Below are 18,234 nucleotides of genomic sequence, written 5' to 3' on the forward strand. Positions count from 1 at the left end.
CCGAGGTTTCTGAACCGATTTACGTGATTCTTTTTTTGTTCGATGCGGGATGGTGTCGAATTGGTCCCATAAAAATTTTATTCGGATAGGCCCAGTAGTTTTTATTTTATGAGCATTTTTGTCTGTAGGTATTTGTAAATTTTGCAAGTGCAAGTTTGAAGTCGGTTGTTTTTAACGCAGTTATCACTTGTTATGAAATACGTCTTCTTACCAGCGTCTTTCTTAACCTGTCAAAATTGTTTTCGTGGGTGAACTCACTTTACTATCTACTTTTGAGTTGAGGTTATCTTCATTTATACTTATAATAAAACATACAAACAATTCGTGTTTCATTTTAAGTCACAAATCAATTCAATTTATTTAAATACAATTTATTTTACATAAGAACCTCTAAAATTTTAATTTTGAATATTTAATTTGATATTTTTATTATTTTATTTGTATAATATAACTTGTAACTGTAATTTATTTCACATTATTCCTAGATAGTTTTAAGCTTAACATATGCACAAACTATAGATTTACACCATTGAGATAATATTACTTCGTATGGAGGAGACACCACGAACAAAATCTGTGCGCCATTTTTTTGCTCTAAGTTTTAAAAATTATTATCTAGTTAGGTACTTACCGATGAAAGTAATTCCTTTGCACTTTTCCGTATTATTTGTATTATTTGTATTATTTGTGCAATATCGTAACACACACGAAGGCATATTTGATGCGTTTCACTTTAAAACAAATAAAAAATGAGCGTGCAGTTACGCTATATGGCGTATGTTGAGCGTAACATAAGTGATGTAGGCGGTGTCGTCTCCATATGTATATCTCAATGATTTACACACCGTTTTTTAATATGTTACCCATCGTATGTTTATTTACTGTACAGTTTAATATCATACATCCATTTCGACATTTAACAAGTTTAGAAACAATTTTTAATTAACGAAGATAGTCGGAATTATGTGAATAGATTTTTTGCAGCTATTTACCAAGAAATTTAATCATTAATCATAACGAAATTAAGTTTGTCGTAGATTTTATATCGTTCATTGATTAATTTAGTAAATCAATATTTTATATTATATTACATTCATAAAGGTAATTAATAATTATAGTAAATAACAATTTTATGAAATGAATCGTCATAAACACGAATGATTATAACATCAGAGGCTTTTATATATTATATTTGTTTAATCAATGTACAGATACATATTTTAAATTTTTCACTTTCATAAATAATGCGTACTTTTTTGGTTTATAATACATATTTACAATGTATGTTACTTGTATTATGTACAAACTACAAAATATTATTTTAATATTTCCAAGCAATGCAAAACAATGCTGTAATATGCGAGATTCACAAAGATGTTTTGATTTTGCATCGAAAGATTTTTGATGTATTTTTTTTTTCAATAAATAATAATACTATATTAATTGAGATGTTTTATTTAATAAATATGTACGTAGCCTAAAATAAAATAAACTGATATGATAGACTACGTATACATCAATACTGCAGTTGGTGTAGAATTTAGGTGAAAATAAATAATATGTAAAGGCCGTTTAGAAACCAGTTTGGAGAAAATAAAATTAAAAACCGCGTAGGTACATGGTACAGTAGTTAATATTATGAGCATTGAACCGTGGGGTCCTGGGTTCGAATGAAAGGCGACACGAAGGAATTAATATTTTTCGGTCTGACAAGACCCAGAAGGTTGATCACTTTTTCCCTAAAGAAAATCGACTAATGAGACCAAGAAATGAGACAGTTGTTTGCATACCTAATTCATTTGTCAATTCGTCACCTACCCAGTGTGCACTTACCCCACTAGTGGCCTCGGGACTTCCCTATACTATTTTTGAGTCTAAATTTAAATGAAATGAGATTCCAATTTCACGATTTTCAGTCGTAATTGTTCCTCCTAGTCCTAGTTTTCACTATCGTACCATACTAGTACACCATCCACCTACAAATACCACCATAATAATACAGTCGCGAATAAACGAATTTCAATTCGTTTTTTTATAATAAACTCATTGAACAGTGAACACTTTTCTTTATTTTTTATTAATGGTAACTCCTACTACCCATAGACTAGCGTCTTTTCTCGTTGGTTCAGCCACAATTTGTCAAATTGTCAATTGTCAAAATGACAAAAAAAAATTGTTGGTATCTGAGAGAGGTTAATAATTTATAGTTTTTTTGGGAGGGTTGGGTTCTGTGGTTGGGTTGATGTTTTTTCGTGGAAGCGTTGACACGTGCTTTTGGTGATAACAGTCTTTTTTTCCAAATTTATTGCTTTTTTTACGTTCTTTCAAGCTAAGATTTTATTTTATTTGTGGTGACGGTGTTTGTGTTTTGTGTTAGTGGTAAATAATTCAATATGAATAATCATCCGGATCCTCCGGACCCCCCTGATCCTCCATACAGTCCTACAGTAGTTGAAGTTAGTAGAATCCCTCAGAAGCGTCATTTAACATCTGAAGATGCTTCAATCGTAGCTAAAACAAAGAAAACATCTATCGAAAATAACCCTAATGCTGCCTCTGTTCAAACTATGTACACGCATCCTTCACTTAATGAAAAGGAAAGGCGATACTCAGATTTAGATAATGGCCCCTTTATTGTCCATATATCGAAAGTAGAATCAGAACCCTCCGCTGGAACCATCCTGCGCCCGATTAAAGTTGGCCAACTTCTGGTCAACAATGGCATTAAAAATATTATTAGTGACGGAATCAAGAGAATCGGACGAAACCGCATTTCTGTAGAATTCTCAAATGCAATTGATGCTAATCAGTTTTGTATCAATCCTATAATAGAACAAAACAATCTAGCCTGCACCATCCCAACTTACAACTTTTCTCGGATGGGAATTGTAAAAAAGGTTCCTACTGATTTTTCCATGCAGGAGTTTGTAGATGCCGTTGAGATTCCGAGGGGATATGGCATCATACTGAAAGCTCGCCGTCTAAACAGAAAAATTAGAACAGATGAATCCACTGAATACACCCCAACTACTACAGTTGTTATAACCATCCAAGGTCAAAAATTACCTGAACGGATTTTTTTATATAAGAACTCTTTACCGGTTGAGATCTACCGCCTGCCCTCTATTCAATGTTTGAAATGTTGTAGGTTCGGTCATGTTCAGACACAATGCAGATCAAACCCTCGTTGCTACCGTTGTGCAAAGGATCACAATGGTGAATCCTGCAATGTTTCTGAGTGCTCTGCCTCCTGTATTAGCTGTTCCGGTTCACATTTTGCAACAGACTCAAACTGACCGGAACACACTCGGCAAAGAAACATTAAGTATATAATGTCAGAGGAGAATATATCATATCAAGAAGCTTCCCTCCGTTTCCCTGCTTCCCAAAAATCTTTTGCCGAGGTTACTCGTCAGGTTCCCTCTTCCCCACAGACACCCCTCTCAAATCTAATCCCTTCTACAAGTACTTCCACCTCATACAAAAAAACTGTTTTCCGTTCTCCACGCCCTAGAGCCCCATTAGGTAAATCGTATGACAGAGCTGCCCATCAAGATATCATTCAAGCCCCTTCTTTAGACTCCCAGAATGGCTGCGCCCTTTCTGGTAATACTCCTTCATTCAGAAAGCCCCGGGAAAGCAATGTCCTAGTTTCTTGCATTTCTTTCTTTTATGACATAATTAAAACCTGCAACGAAGCAGACTTACCGTCCGACGTGAAGGAAATCCTTTTCAAAATCATTGACATATTAAAATCTAATAATGGCTCCGAGGACCATTATACAATGGAACTGTAGGAGCATCCGGAATAAGAAACATGAAATCATATATTTTATAAATAAATATAAACCAATTTTATTAGCCATATCCGAGACTTGGTTAGTTCCCAAGTCTCATTTTAACATTCCTAACTATGTTTGCTTACGCGATGACAGAGCAGATGGGTATGCTGGAGCTGCTCTGCTCATTAATCGTTCAATCCCCTTCACTCTTCTCCCTATCCCTCACCATAGTCCAAGCATCAACGCTGTTGCTGCAAAAGTTTTAAATTTCACCATTGTTTCCTTTTACATTTCCGACCCTAACTCTTCACTAATTCCTGACATCTATTATATCCTATCCTCTCTCCCCAGTCCTATTTTTGTCCTTGGGGATTTTAATGCGCATCACATTTCTTGGGGCTCTCATAAAACAGACTCATTTTCCCTCTCATTGTTAGATTTGTTTGACGATTTGAATCTGTGCACTTTAAATTCAGGCTCCCCTACTCATCTTGTCCTTCCCAACCAGAATCCAAACAGTGCCGTAGATTTGTCTCTTGCTTCTCCGTCCCTTTCTTTACTCTGTTCATGGAATACTTTACCTAACACTCATGGACCACTTCCCCATCCTTATCTCCTTTGAACACGATGTTCCTTCCTCTCCTCAATCTCCCCTCCTAAAATATAGAACCACTAAAGCAAACTGGTCGGATTATTCTGATTTGTTGGAATTTCAACTTAATTCCCTACCTTCCCCTTCCCTATACAGGGTGTCACGGATGTCCTATCGTAGGCCCAATGGAGCTTATAGTGTTTAACCTTCTGATGCTGTAAAAAATATTTAAAAAATCCGGTCGTGCAGGAAAAATTATCTTACAACTTTTCAATAAACTTTGTGTTCGTAACCCTAACTACGCGGATCATACTCGCGAGCGTTATACATAAGCGGTCATTGACCTCGAACGCAATGCTTAATTTTGAACCTCGAAAATAAATACCTACTGTTTGGATAATATTTTTTAGAGTAGGTATACGAGATAAATACACAAGTACACTATCGTTATTCGTTACCAAAAAAAACGAAAATTTACTTACTTAGTACCATCGCCTTCTGACCGCACCCTTTTTATACTTAATCATATTTTTATCTTTACTTAGTTTTTTTATTATGATACATGCGTATCAATTATTTAATTTATTTTTTGTACAATGATATTGAAATAAGGTACATACCAACTTGTAGAAATTTCAGCATACAACATGCAGTAGGTACCTATCACACACACTAAACACACCTTCACAACATACCTACTAAAGCACCCGTACTCAAACTCAAACATTTTAATACTCCACGTTCGTATAATACCTACGACATTACCACAGAAATTACCGACTCAGAAACTCACAGATGAAACACAGAAAACGGCAAAAAGCAAACGATAGCAACTTGACACCGAAAGATAAAACAAGCGACTAACAAAAATTCATTTAAAATTACTTAAAAACTTCAATAATAATACGAATAAACGTACAATGCGAGTTTAGGGATTCGTAGGGAAATGTTTGTAAAAATATCTTTTAATAAGAATGATTTAGAATACATAATAATATCTGTTCCTTTCAACTTTTGCTAGATGAAACTCAATAATTAAATTATATGGCGCCTAATCTAGATAAGAGTATAAATAGCAACTTAAGGTACCTAAATAAGTAAATACCTATTAAATAATAATATTAGTCCCAGCATAAAACTTAATAATATCATTTCATGATAATTTCACATTAAATTATATGATTGTGTTTTTTCATTTGTAGTTACAAAAGAAAATTGAAAGTAAATAATAAGAAGATAAGTAAAATAAAATATTAAATAAACAACGGAACCGTATTTTTAAAAGGCGGCATTTCACAAACGAAAGGGGGCGTTACCTTTGCTAGTTGCACAAAGACACCGCCGCGGCGGTGTCTTTGTGCACCGGCACGTGTAAGCGTCCGCGCATTTTAATAATTGCACAAATTTTGTTAAATTGTTAGTTCTCTACCAAACGTCTTAGCGTAATGGCTGTGATAGATCTGCGCGGGAGATTCGGGATCATTACTCGTTAGTCGAAATTCTTATTTTGTGTTTATAATAATTATTTAAAGTTATTAAAGCAGTGGTTGTATAAATCCATGATAATGCATTTAAGTAGTTACGAGATTTTCTTATGTTACTTAGTTATTTTAAGAAGTGATTGATATTTGGAGTACCTAGTAGGTATAATATTTAATACATTATGTAATATTTGTTTACCTTCGTCACTCATCATTCGTCATCATTGTGCAATATGTACCTATTACGAATTACGATCCTGTGATTCCTGTGCATGATAATCGGGTGAGTGTTTGCATTTTGAAACCGTTGATTTCACAGAGGTTGATTTCTTCTGGTAAATATGACACCGTGTGCATGTAATTGGTGTTTACGACACATCTACCTAATTACGAAAAATCATAAGTAAAACATACTTTCTATTTCTTCATTCAAAGTATTATTATTCATTTTCACTAATAATTATTAATTTAATAGCTTTAACCCAAATGGAAAATAGGGTAAGGTCGTATAATTATCAATAATTATTAATACTTTAAACTTATTTTATTAAATAAATAAATTTATTATTTAGCTTTCACAACTCAGTAGGTTTTATTACAATAATTATTTTGCCAGTAATCTTAATTATGTAGGTACAGGTAGTTGTTATGACTTACGAGTTTGAGGGAGTCGTACTTTATTTTTATCGTTATGAAAACTTTTAAAGTTAGGATTAAAATATGTTAAAAGTAAAAAGTATTAAAAGGGCTCGACCACGGTCAGTTTCAGTTTCAGTTTTTTTTTTTTTGTAAAATAAACGATTATTTTTGTATGTGTTTTGTATACTCTAAAAAATATTATCCAAACAGTAGGTATTTATTTCCGAGGTTCGAGGTTAAGCATAGCGTTCGAGTCCGCGTTCGGTCAATGACCGCTTATGTATAACGCTCGCGAGTATGATCCGCGTAGTTAGGGTTACGAACACAAAGTTTATTGAATAGTTGTAAGATAATTTTTCCTGCACGACCGGATTTTTTAAATATTTTTTACAGCATCAGAAGGTTAAACACTATATGCTCCATTAGGCCTACGATAGGACATCCGTGACACCCTGTATAATCCCCTTCCTATCTATTCCATGTTTGTATCCTGTATCATATCTTCTGCCAATAATCATATTCCAATCAAAAATCCATCCACTTATAAACCCTCAACTCCCTGGTGGGACTCTGAATGTACTGCAATCATCCGTGAGAGATCAGAGACTGAGAAATTGTATATTAAACAGATGACTATTCAAAACTTTCTTAATTTCAAACAAATTTCGGCCAAAGCTAAAAAATTATTGGTATCCAAGAAACGTTCAGGATGGCTTAACTTCTGTGAATCCCTGTCCCTAAAACTCCTCCCTCCCTGGTCTGGAAACAGATTAAAAGATTTAGAAGCTCCCGTTCCCAAAATAATATCACTTCTTCTAACTGTTCTCTCTGGTTAGAGGACTTCATTAATAAATTAGCCCCCCCTTTTGTCCCTTCCCTTGAAAATCTCCCTTCTGCCCCCTCCTACCTACCCCATACTAACTCTCTGGACGCTCCTTTTACAATTGATGAGCTCTCCTGTGCCCTTGAAGGCCTGAATGATTCTTCCCCTGGCATAGATGGGATTCCATATTCTTTTATATCCCAGTCCTCTCCTAAAACTAAATTATTCTTTCTTGATTTAATTAACTCCTTTCTTGCTTCTGGATCAGTCCCAGAATCATGGAAGTCCCAAATAATAATCCCAGTCTTAAAACCTAACAAAAATCCTTCAGATAGCAACTCCTATCGTCCCATTGCATTATCCTCTTGCTTATCCAAAATTACAGAAATTTTAATTAAAAATAGATTAGAGTGGTTTGTTGAGAATAATAATATTTTACCCCCTTCTCAATTTGGCTTCCGCAAAGGCTATAGCACTTTGGATAGCATTGCTATACTCACAACGGACATTCAAATAGCTTTTAAAAAGAAACATTTTCTTGCCGGAGTCTTCCTAGACATTGAATCTGCCTATGATAATGTCATGCTTCCGGTGCTCAGGCAAAAATTGCTTCAGCTGAGCATCCCTGTGAGGCTGGTACGGTTCATTTGTAACCTGTTTATGGGCAGATCAATTTGTGTCAGGTCAGATAACTCCTTGTCTCCCCCTAGACTTGTCTGGAGGGGCCTCCCGCAAGGTTCTGTTTTAAGCCCTATGTTATATACACTTATGACTTAGAATTAGCAGTTAACAGTTATTGCCAAATTCTCCAATATGCTGACGACATTGCTCTCTATATTTGTTCTGACTCTACCTCCGAAATTGAGACTAATTTTAACAATGCTTTTTATTTTTTACACGAGTGGTTATTGCAGCATGGCTTATCTCTTTCAGTTTCTAAAAGTTCAGCCATTATTTTTACCCGTAAAAGAATGATTCCCAACCTTTCTCTTGTTTATGGCAATCAAAATTTCCCTATTAAAGACAATGTTAAATTTTTAGGTGTTTATTTGGACTCTAGAATGACTGGCATAACTCACGCTAATTATATAGCACAAAAATGCGAGAAAGGAGTTAACATCTTACGGGCTTTATCGGGCGTTAGATGGGGTGCTCACCCCTTCTCTCAAAAACTACTCTATAACGCCATAGTACGTAGTCATTTTGACTATGCTTCCTTCCTTTTGGAACCGATGAATAAACGCGGTATTCAGTGTTGGGACAAGATTCAAAGTAAGTCTCTGAGGATTGTTCTTGGCGCTATGAAGTCTACGGCTATTAATGCTTTACAGATTGAATGCGGGGAGCCTCCGTTATCTCTTAGAAGACAATTCCTATGTGACAGGTTTATGAGTAAGCTCACCCAATTTTCCTCCCATCCCCTTATAAATAAATTATTTTCTTTACTCCAATTAGTCAATGGTAATAACTCAGCATACCCCCTTTTAATCTCCTTTATACATAAATATAATTTCAATTCCTTATAAACTATATCAATCTCCCATTAACCCCCTCTTTTCCAATCCCTTTGAATCACTTGTCTACCGTCCTAACATTACATTTTGTAACATCCAAAAGAAGTCTCCAGATGCTTACCAGTCCTTCCAGGCTATTGTGGCTCGTAATTGGGAAGGTTGGACACATATTTACACAGATGCCTCCAAGATTTCTGATAAAGAGAATGTTGGTATAGCTGTGTGGATCCCGAAATTTTCAGTCATGTTGTGTCGCAAATGTCCCCCTATTACATCAAATTTTGTTGGTGAAGCTTTGGCCCTACTCGATGCGGTAACATATGCGATAAATCACAATCTTAATAAATCTATAATATTTTCAGATTCCAAAAGCTGTTTACAGTGCATTCTTTCAAATCAATTTCGTATAAAAACAAAATATCCCGTTATCTTGCAGATCAGGAAATCTCTTTGGGAATGCAAACTTAAAGGTATTGAAATAACTCTTGCATGGATTCCTGGACATAGTGGAATTCCGGGAAATGAGTCAGCTGACTGGGGTGCTAAATCTGCTATGCGCATTTCGTCCGAGTCTCATGATCTTGTTTACTCGCATGACCTTTCTCTCCTCGCTAAGACCAGATTAATGTTCGCCTGGGAAAAGTCTTGGACTTCTACAAGATTTCAGAAGGGAAAGTTTTACTCAAACATTCAGAATGACATCCCTGCTAAACCTTGGTTTTTCAAATACAAGGACATCAATAAAAACGTCACATCTTGTATTAGCCGCTTGCGATTGGGCCATGCTTGTACTCCCGTCCATTTAGCAAAAATTAGGGTAAGGGATAACTCTCTGTGTGAGTGCGGAATAGACGAGGGAAATTTAGAACACATTTTCTTCAACTGTCCTAAAAACTCCTCTTTATACGACATCCTTCCCCCTACTATCCCCCGTCCTACCAACATGAATATTCTTCTTTCACTGACCTTTAGTCCTTTTGTGTATGTCTTATCCAAATTTATTAAAAATAATAATATTAAACTATAATTTTTCTTTCCCTTTTTTCCCCTTGATTACATAATTAGTCCTATCTAGTGTTTGTCTATATTTACTAATCCATATCGCCGCCTTACAACGAAAACCAATTAAATCGAAATTTTGTCAAAAATTACTTATGAATGCCAAAGTACTTAAAATTTTGTGCTTTTACGTCTGCGAAAACCCATTAATCGCTAAGTCTTATAGTTTCGCTGCTAGCTAATAAGAAAACCAATTAACTATTTGAAGCATTTCAAACGACTGTTTTCAAATACAAAACATTAAGCAGATGTAACTTGACTGCCGACATATTTGTCTCCAATGATTATCAGTTAATCTGATAAAGTTGTTTTTCTTCAGGGAAAGCATATGAAATACTCTATTTTTCACTCAGTAACAACCATTTACTAAGGTTTAAATCTCCATACTAGATTAAAATGGTCAAATAAAAGCTATTAAAACAGTTTAATTGATTATAGCTGACGAATTCCATTTTAACAATACAATCTAATCGTCTAAGAAAATAATGTATATCCAAATAATGGTTTTTCTCTGATGATACTTATTCACGGCTGCAACCTAATCACTACAGCAAAAAACGATTAAATCAGTTTAGTTCCGTGTCACTGGCGCTAGTGTAGAACTTTCGTCCATTTGCATTTGCAACAAGTGCGCTGGCGTCTTGCGGAAAAAGTTAATTTTCAAGTTTTTAATTGTATTTGAAGTTTGATTCATTAAAATGAGCTCAAATTGTATCAAGGAACTGGACTTTGATCGTGGAAAAGAAAAACAAGAAATAGGTGAGTAATTTATTATAGTGATTTGAATGAATGAAAAAAGTGAGGTTATGTACCAACTGATAATCGTACCTGTTGTTGAGGTTGTTACTACTTGTTACCCGTATAAATAGGTATCTACTTGTCTATCTATTTTTCAGAATGTTTAGCTGACAGCGATGAGGACGATCTTTTGTCTCAAGCATATGAAGACTTTTTATTAAAAGACGGCAGCAATGAAACTGCATCTAGAGGTTCGTATCTATCCATAGTTTATAGGTAACTTACTTTATTTACATAGGTCCCTACTTATAAATGCGAAAGTAAGTATATTTGTTACTTCCATGCTGGACTGGGAGCGATAGAAAAACAAGGTACGTAGACTGTTCTAGCTGCTTCTCTTCCCGGGCATACTCTAGAAATCAGCAAAAAAAACATTCTCAAGGGAAAATAGGATGGGTAGGGGTAGGGGAGGGAAGGGGAAGGGATAGGGTAGTGGTAGGGATCAAGCAGGGGTAGGGAACCACGCGAACCAAGTCGCGACGGGCAGCTAGTAATATTATAAAGAGGAGATTTTTGTAACAAATAAACTCTAAAACTAATGCACCGATTTCAAAAATTATTTCACTCTAGAATGCTACATTATCTCTGAGTAACTAAGGCTATATACTAGCGATCCGCGAATGGTAAAAGATTTTTTTTAATCTTTCTGGTAGTTTTTGGGTTTGTTTGTTATAAGCATCTTAACATAGAAATCTTTCCTCTTTATAATATTAGTAGTAAATTAAGCTCTGAGATTAAGCTAAAAGAATTAAGACACTTAGTATTACTTTGTTTACTTTTTCACAGATCAAACTAATGATGCGGACTCAATATTCAAAGAGAACTTTGATTTAATAACACTAGAAGACTTAGTTGGACCTTCCTTTAAGACTTGTAAAGAGACCTTGCCTACTAAAAATAAAACATTAGGTAAATATTATTATTTTATAAAGAAAATTACAATACTAATACTGGGTGTAAAAACATCATTAATTATAACTCTAACGACACCCACGGGCAGATATGGGGTGGTGCTATTCTACTCTGCCGGCATCACACGACTAATTGTACACTGTATTACTATTTATCTGTTTAGCTTACAATACTTACTTTTGTTTGTTTTTTACACAGTTCAAACTAACAATGAGGAATCAATATGCAAGGAGAACATGGAGGACTTTGACATGACACAAGATTTACTTTTACCTTCCAACAATGATGTACAGCAAAGTTTTATTGTAGTGAAGACTTTGAGAGATCTATCTTTGGAGGCTATAAATAAAGAAAATTTGAACACAGCAGATAACGAAGAGTTCCTTGAATCTTCTGTAATTGCGACGATAATTTTAATGGACATTTTTGATAAAGCGTGTAAAAGAGCTAAGCAATTAAAACGTTGGAGAATTCCTAATCCTGCTTCATGGAAAGTTAATGTTGCAAAAAAAAGACGCGCTGAAGGGTCCGTTTATGCTATCAAAAATAAAATTAGACCTGCAAAGGTACCTAAAAAAATTGATTGCTCGAAATGCTCTCATCAATGTTCAAAAAAGATCAACGAAGATATTAGACATCAAATTTGTAGAAAATATTGGAACTTAGATTTCATTGCCCAAAAAAATTTCATATTAGCTAATGTTGCAGTGAAAAATACGAAAACGTTGTCGCTTGAAAGAAAAAGAAAAACTGCAAGGGCATATTCTACGCAATGTTCTTTTGAAATAGAAAATGAAAGGCTCAATGTTTGCCAAAAGTTTTTTTACAGTACCCTGTGTATCAGCCAAAGTGTAATACAAAATGCTGTAAAAAATAAAGATTTTGTTGGACAATACAGTAAAGATAAAGACCCTCGTGGAATGTGCGGTGCACATAATAAGACACCTCCTGAAAAAGTTCAAGAGGTTCATAACCACATTCGATCGTTTCCATCCATGGAGAGTCATTATGTAAGAAAGGAATCTAAACGTCAATATTTGGATAGGAAACTGTCTATTGCCAAGATGTACAGTCTTTATGTTGACGAATGTAAAAAGAAAAACAGTAGACCCGTATCTGAGATAACATATCGAAGAATTTTTTGCAAAGATTTCAATTTGGGATTCTTCAAGCCGAAAAAGGACCAATGTGTGATTTGCACTAAATATGCACGAAGCGATTCTAAAGATAAACGGGAACTCAAAAAAGAATATGCAGAGCACAATGCCAGGAAAGAGGCTTGTAATAAAGAAAAGGAAAATGATAAGATAAGAGCCGGTGATAATAAGGATTTTTTATCTGCTTCTTTTGATTTACAAGCCATACTTCAGATACCTAGTGGAGACATCGGTCTTCTATATTACATGCGTAAATTAACTGTATATAATTTGACAGTATACGAGAGTGCTCTTCCAAACAATGCATATTGTTTCACTTGGTCAGAAGTAAATGGAAAAAAAGGTAGCGCGGAAATAGGTACTATTTTATACCACTACTTATCGAATTGCATTCCAAATTCTGTGACTGAAGTAAGCCTATTTTCTGATACCTGTGGCGGGCAGAATCGGAATAAGAACGTAGCGGCAATTCTACTCTGGGCAGTTCAAAAAATAGAAAACTTGCAAATCATTGAACAAAAATTCATTGAAAGTGGACATTCACACATGGAGGCAGACTCTATGCATAGCGCCATCGAGACGGAACAAAAATATACAGATATCTATTCTATGCCAGATTGGATAAATGTATTTAAGAAAGCAAGATCAAAAAATATATATAAGAAAGACAATAAGAAAGTTGTTAAGAACCCATACGTTGTGAAAGAATTTAAATATGATGAGTTCAAAGATTTAAAAGATCTGTCTGATAAAATTTTGTTAAATACAAAAAAAGACACAGAAGGAAAGCTAGTTAAGTGGTTAAAGATTAAGCGACTGAAATATATTAAAGGAGAAAACAAAATATTCTATAATTACGATATGTCAGAGAATTTTTCTACAATTGATGTTACCAAAAAAAATGAAAGAAAAGGAAGTAAAGCCAGTGAAAACTTCGATTCTGAACAACAAAGAGAACACAATTACGGAACAAGAAATAAAAAGAAAAGGACTGTGGAAGAGGTGGCAGTGTCCGTGATTTCTGAAAGATTGGAAATCAGTGAAGTGCAATATTTTCCTGATAAACTATTGCAACTCTACAAAAAGCCTTTATCTATAAGTGTTGCAAAAAAAAAAGATTTGCTGCAATTATGCAGCAAAGGTGTCATACCAGAGGAGTACCATCCCTGGTTCAACAATTTGAATAGCGATGTTGTTTGTAAAGACAGGGTACCTGATTGCACAGTCTCTGATGACGAACCTACGATATCTTCGGATGATGACTAACAACAACCCAATTCAAAATAGTTTATTTTTGTTCCTATCCTATTTTATTTTAGGTATTTTATTTTTACTGTCTTAATTATCTTAATTTAATTTTGATTATAATTGTAATTACATACATGTTTTACCTAATTAGAAGATGAAAATGCTTAGTCATAAACAAATGACATAATTGTGTTTAGAATTTAAGCTTATCAAAGTAAAAAAACCCTTGTTTGATTTTCTAATTTGATTATGATTATTATTTCAATTACTTACCTATTCTCGCTACTCAGAATATGAAAGTGCTTAATGTTACTATAAACATTGAAGTAATAAAATATTTTATTTCGATTTTGGAGGTGATTGCCACTTTGCATATTTTATTTTTTCCCAAAAAACATTTTCCCATGGGAATTTCGTGATTTCTTTTTTCCAATCAGGATTATCAAAGGTATATTTATGTAGTATGTAAAATTTTAGACGTCTAGCTCAATAATATTGGCTTTGCTTTGGTATGTCAGTCAGTCGGTTGGTTGGTCATTGGTTACTCAATATAAGTCAGTTTTTCCTTCATTTACATAATTTTTTTGGCACCTATTACTGACATTTGAAGCGCAATTTATTGTCATTTGAGCTAATTAAGCTAAATTGTACTTAATTTATTAATTCGAGTTATAAATTTGATAACAAATGAACGTACTGAAATTCTAATAAATTACTTGCTTAACTTTTTAAACTCTTTAATTTTCTGCAGGGAAAACCAATTATCTTGATACATTTTCACTTGTAACTTCACAAGGGACAACTGTATAGGATTTTTTTTATCATGGTTAGTCTTAATTAACTAAAAGTAAAAACTAATTTCTCGGGATTTGCTGTATTCCTATTACCTTATTATTTATAGACATTTATCAGTTCTCAGGGAAAACCAATTAAATGGTTGACCTTGTGACAATTGTTGAAAATTTTATTATAAAGCAATAATTTTTTAAAACCTCAATAGACATGTTTAAATAGAACATTTATCAATGTACTGATGCTATGAAGTAATAATAACAATATAATACTACAAAGGGTATTTTCAACCCCATAAACTTTGTAATCGCGATATCTCCGTTTTCACTTTTTATGATTTAATTGGTTTTCGTTGTAGGGCGGCGATATATTAACTTGGTGTTGGATAATTTATATATTGTGTTGTTTTTTATGTTTGTTGTAGATATCATCTGCGCTTGATTTGAAACTGTTGGATCTAATTTGAACTTTTTGGACGTGAACAAACCCATTCACTACAGGACATTGGCAAAATTGTGGCAACGCAGTACTGCCATAAACTAAAATATTGAATTGAATTGTTTTTTGGGAGTTAATCGTATTCATTCATGTATTTAATCAATGTTATATTAAAATTAATTCGTTTTGGGTAAAATAACTAAACTGAGTAAGTTAAAAATGGTGAACAATACGACTTATTGCACATAGGTTTATTAATTGATCCCGGCTAAGTGACCGTGTTGGATTGCTCGTTCTGCTAATATGTGTTAAATATTTTTTCAACATGATGAGTGGCCGTGGTTTAACGAAAAAGGAGCTTGAAGAGTTGAGGAAGAAGGAAGAAGAGGAAGCGGCAGCTCATGTTAGTAATAAAAAATAAAATAAATAAAATAATATTTATTTGCTTAAAACATGGTACAGAGAGATGTCAAAATATTTCGATTGTTCATCATGTTTTGCTTAGTCTAAAGCATGCAAATACTGTCTCAATTTATATTAAATACAATATTGAAATTAATCACTTTGCAATTGACAAATATCATTCCACAATAATTACATTTAAAGGCTATAAATACAATTATAATAATTAACATTTATGGTCAAAAAATTCTTTTAAGCTATAAAAACAATTTAAGATCAACCATTTCTTTAGTTTATTTTTATATACATTAAATGTTTGGTTTCGTATACATTTAGGAATACGGTTAAATATTTTTATGAGCATGATAGGCCCACTTTTAGAGTAAAGCGCAGTTTTACAACGTGGCATACTAAGTTTATCAGGGTCTCTAGAGGGAATAATGCTCACGTTAGCCGCCCTTGTGAAATATTGGGGGTGTTTTTTTACGAAGATACAGCTCTCCAGTATGTACATGGAAGTCAGAGTCAGGACGTTTAATTTTCGAAATAGTGGCCGACAGCTTTCTAACGGTCCAACCCCGCAAATGGCTCTAATACATTTTTTTTGAGCTAGGAATGCTCTGTTAACACTTGTCGAATTGCCCCATAATATTAGTCCATATCTTAAAATAGATGACACATAACCATGGTATGCAGTAAGAGCAGTTTTTTCAGAACTTATGGCCCTTAAACGACGTAAGGCGAACACAAATTTGTTGATACGCGAACATAAATGATTTATATGGGATTTCCAATTGCAATTGCTGTCTAACATTATACCTAAAAATTTTATTTCATCGACTTCTTCCAATATAATGTCTTTGTAAATTAAATTAATGTTATACTTTCTTTGTTTATAATTATGAAACTGCATTACTTTCGTCTTTGCTAAGTTAGCCGTCAAGTTGTTTATTTTTAGCCAGTCAATTATTCTATTCAATGTCAAATTTAAATTATAATTACATGTCAGATCCGAAGTCACATTAGGTATAGTCACAGAAATGTCATCAGCATAAAGTGTGCATTTGTAGTTTGTTACGTTTGGTAAGTCGTTAATATAGAGTAAGAAGAGAAGCGGTCCAAGCACGCTTCCCTGAGGGACACCTGTACTGTTGAGCCTGGAGTTTGATCGTACAGTTTTTATGTCAGAACCATGTCCACTATATGCAATCTCGACGCACTGCACACGATTGCCGAGGTAGGATTTTATCCAATTTAATGATGGTCCTCTTATTCCATACATATCACACTTATTTAGAAGGATATTATGGCTTACACAATCAAAGGCTCTACTCATATCAAAGAATATGACCGTTGCGCTAGTACCACTATCAATATTTTCTAAAATGCTCCGTATAAGTTGGTATGCTGCTAGTATTGTAGACTTTCCCTTTTGAAAGCCGTTTTGTTCATGCTTCAATATCGAGAACTTACATAAATAATCAGTTAGTCTTTTGTGCATTATCTTTTCGAATATTTTTGAAATTATTGGAATCAGTGTAATAGGTCTATAATTATGAATGTCATGTTTTTCACCCTTTTTGTGAATCGGCTTTACAATTGAGTATTTCAGTCTATCCGGAAAAATACCTTCATCAAATGATAGATTAATCAAATATGTCAAAACATTTGCAATAAAATTAATACATAATTTAATAATAAAAACACATATCTCGTCATATCCTACTGAATTTGTGTTTTTTAAGGAATTGACTGCCCGTATAGTTTCAGTCTCCGTACAAGGGAAAAGAAACATAGTCGTTTCTCTAGTCTCGATGCCGAGTTTGCAGCTTGCAGGATCAGAGGAGACATGCTTAGTATAGTATTCATTGAATGAATTTGCAATATGTTCCGGATTCGTAACCTTTATAGAACCAGAGTTAATATATTCTAAGTAATTAAATGTTTTTATTTCATCTACTTTGTCACTTATGATATTCCAAGTTGCTTTGCATATATTGTTCGCTTTACTGAGGTAAGAAGAGTTTTGATTAATTTCGGAGTTCTTTATACATTTTTTGAGCAACTTATCATATTTTTTAAAATCTTCTTTGTTTTTGGTAGAACGTGTTTTGTAGTACGTGTATCTCAGTTTTCTTTTTCTTAACGATGATATTCGTAACCCTTTCGTTATCCATTTAGGTCCGCTGTTTTGATTTTTTATTTTAATTTTATTAATAGGAAAGCATAAGTTATAGAATAGTATAAAGTAATCATGAAACTTATTAAATGCTTCATTACAGTTATTTTGTATAAAGACTTCGCTCCATGATAGGCTTTTTAAACATTTTTGAAACTTGGTAATATTTTCTTTACAAAAATCACGCCTTTTTATATGTGAAACTACGGGTGAACTTTTTTTTTTTAATAGGACATAATAACGTTTGGCCTGTCTCATGATCCGAAAGACCAAGTAGATGAACTGCACCTTTTGCATTTTTTATGTTGCTTATAATTAGATCTAAGCATGAGTTTTGTCTCGTCGGTTCATTAATATGTAGGATAAGGTCATAATTTAGGAGAATGTCTTGCAAGCTTTGAGATATATAATTTTCTTT

General features: G+C 33.8%; 1 protein-coding gene and 1 long non-coding RNA gene across 2 annotated transcripts; both read left to right on the top strand.

Annotated features, from left to right (window-relative positions):
* The first annotated feature begins 2,243 nt into the window (after window positions 1-2,243).
* On the top strand, window positions 2,244-15,357 carry LOC123705386. The gene is made up of 2 exons (XR_006753305.1): window positions 2,244-2,379; window positions 15,222-15,357. It is a non-coding gene; the product is annotated as an uncharacterized LOC123705386 (long non-coding RNA).
* Window positions 9,822-14,371, top strand: LOC123705178. The gene is made up of 4 exons (XM_045653889.1): window positions 9,822-10,649; window positions 10,787-10,879; window positions 11,475-11,597; window positions 11,799-14,371. The coding sequence occupies exons 1-4, from the start codon at window positions 10,589-10,591 to the stop codon at window positions 14,021-14,023; spliced, it is 2,502 nt and encodes an 833-aa protein (XP_045509845.1). The 5' UTR covers window positions 9,822-10,588; the 3' UTR covers window positions 14,024-14,371.
* Window positions 15,358-18,234: the final 2,877 nt, after the last annotated feature.

This window comes from Colias croceus, chromosome 1 (assembly GCF_905220415.1).
Source record: "Colias croceus chromosome 1, ilColCroc2.1".
NCBI lineage: Eukaryota > Metazoa > Arthropoda > Insecta > Lepidoptera > Pieridae > Colias > Colias croceus.

Bases quoted from the DNA above. Each gene is read 5' to 3' on its own strand.
- LOC123705178 (XM_045653889.1), top strand. From the start codon at position 10,589: ATGAGCTCAAATTGTATCAAGGAACTGGACTTTGATCGTGGAAAAGAA. The intron at 10,650-10,786 runs GTGAGTAATTTA...TCTATTTTTCAG, and splicing joins AAAAGAAAAACAAGAAATAG to AATGTTTAGCTGACAGCGAT. The intron at 11,598-11,798 runs GTAAATATTATT...TTTTTTACACAG, and splicing joins TACTAAAAATAAAACATTAG to TTCAAACTAACAATGAGGAA.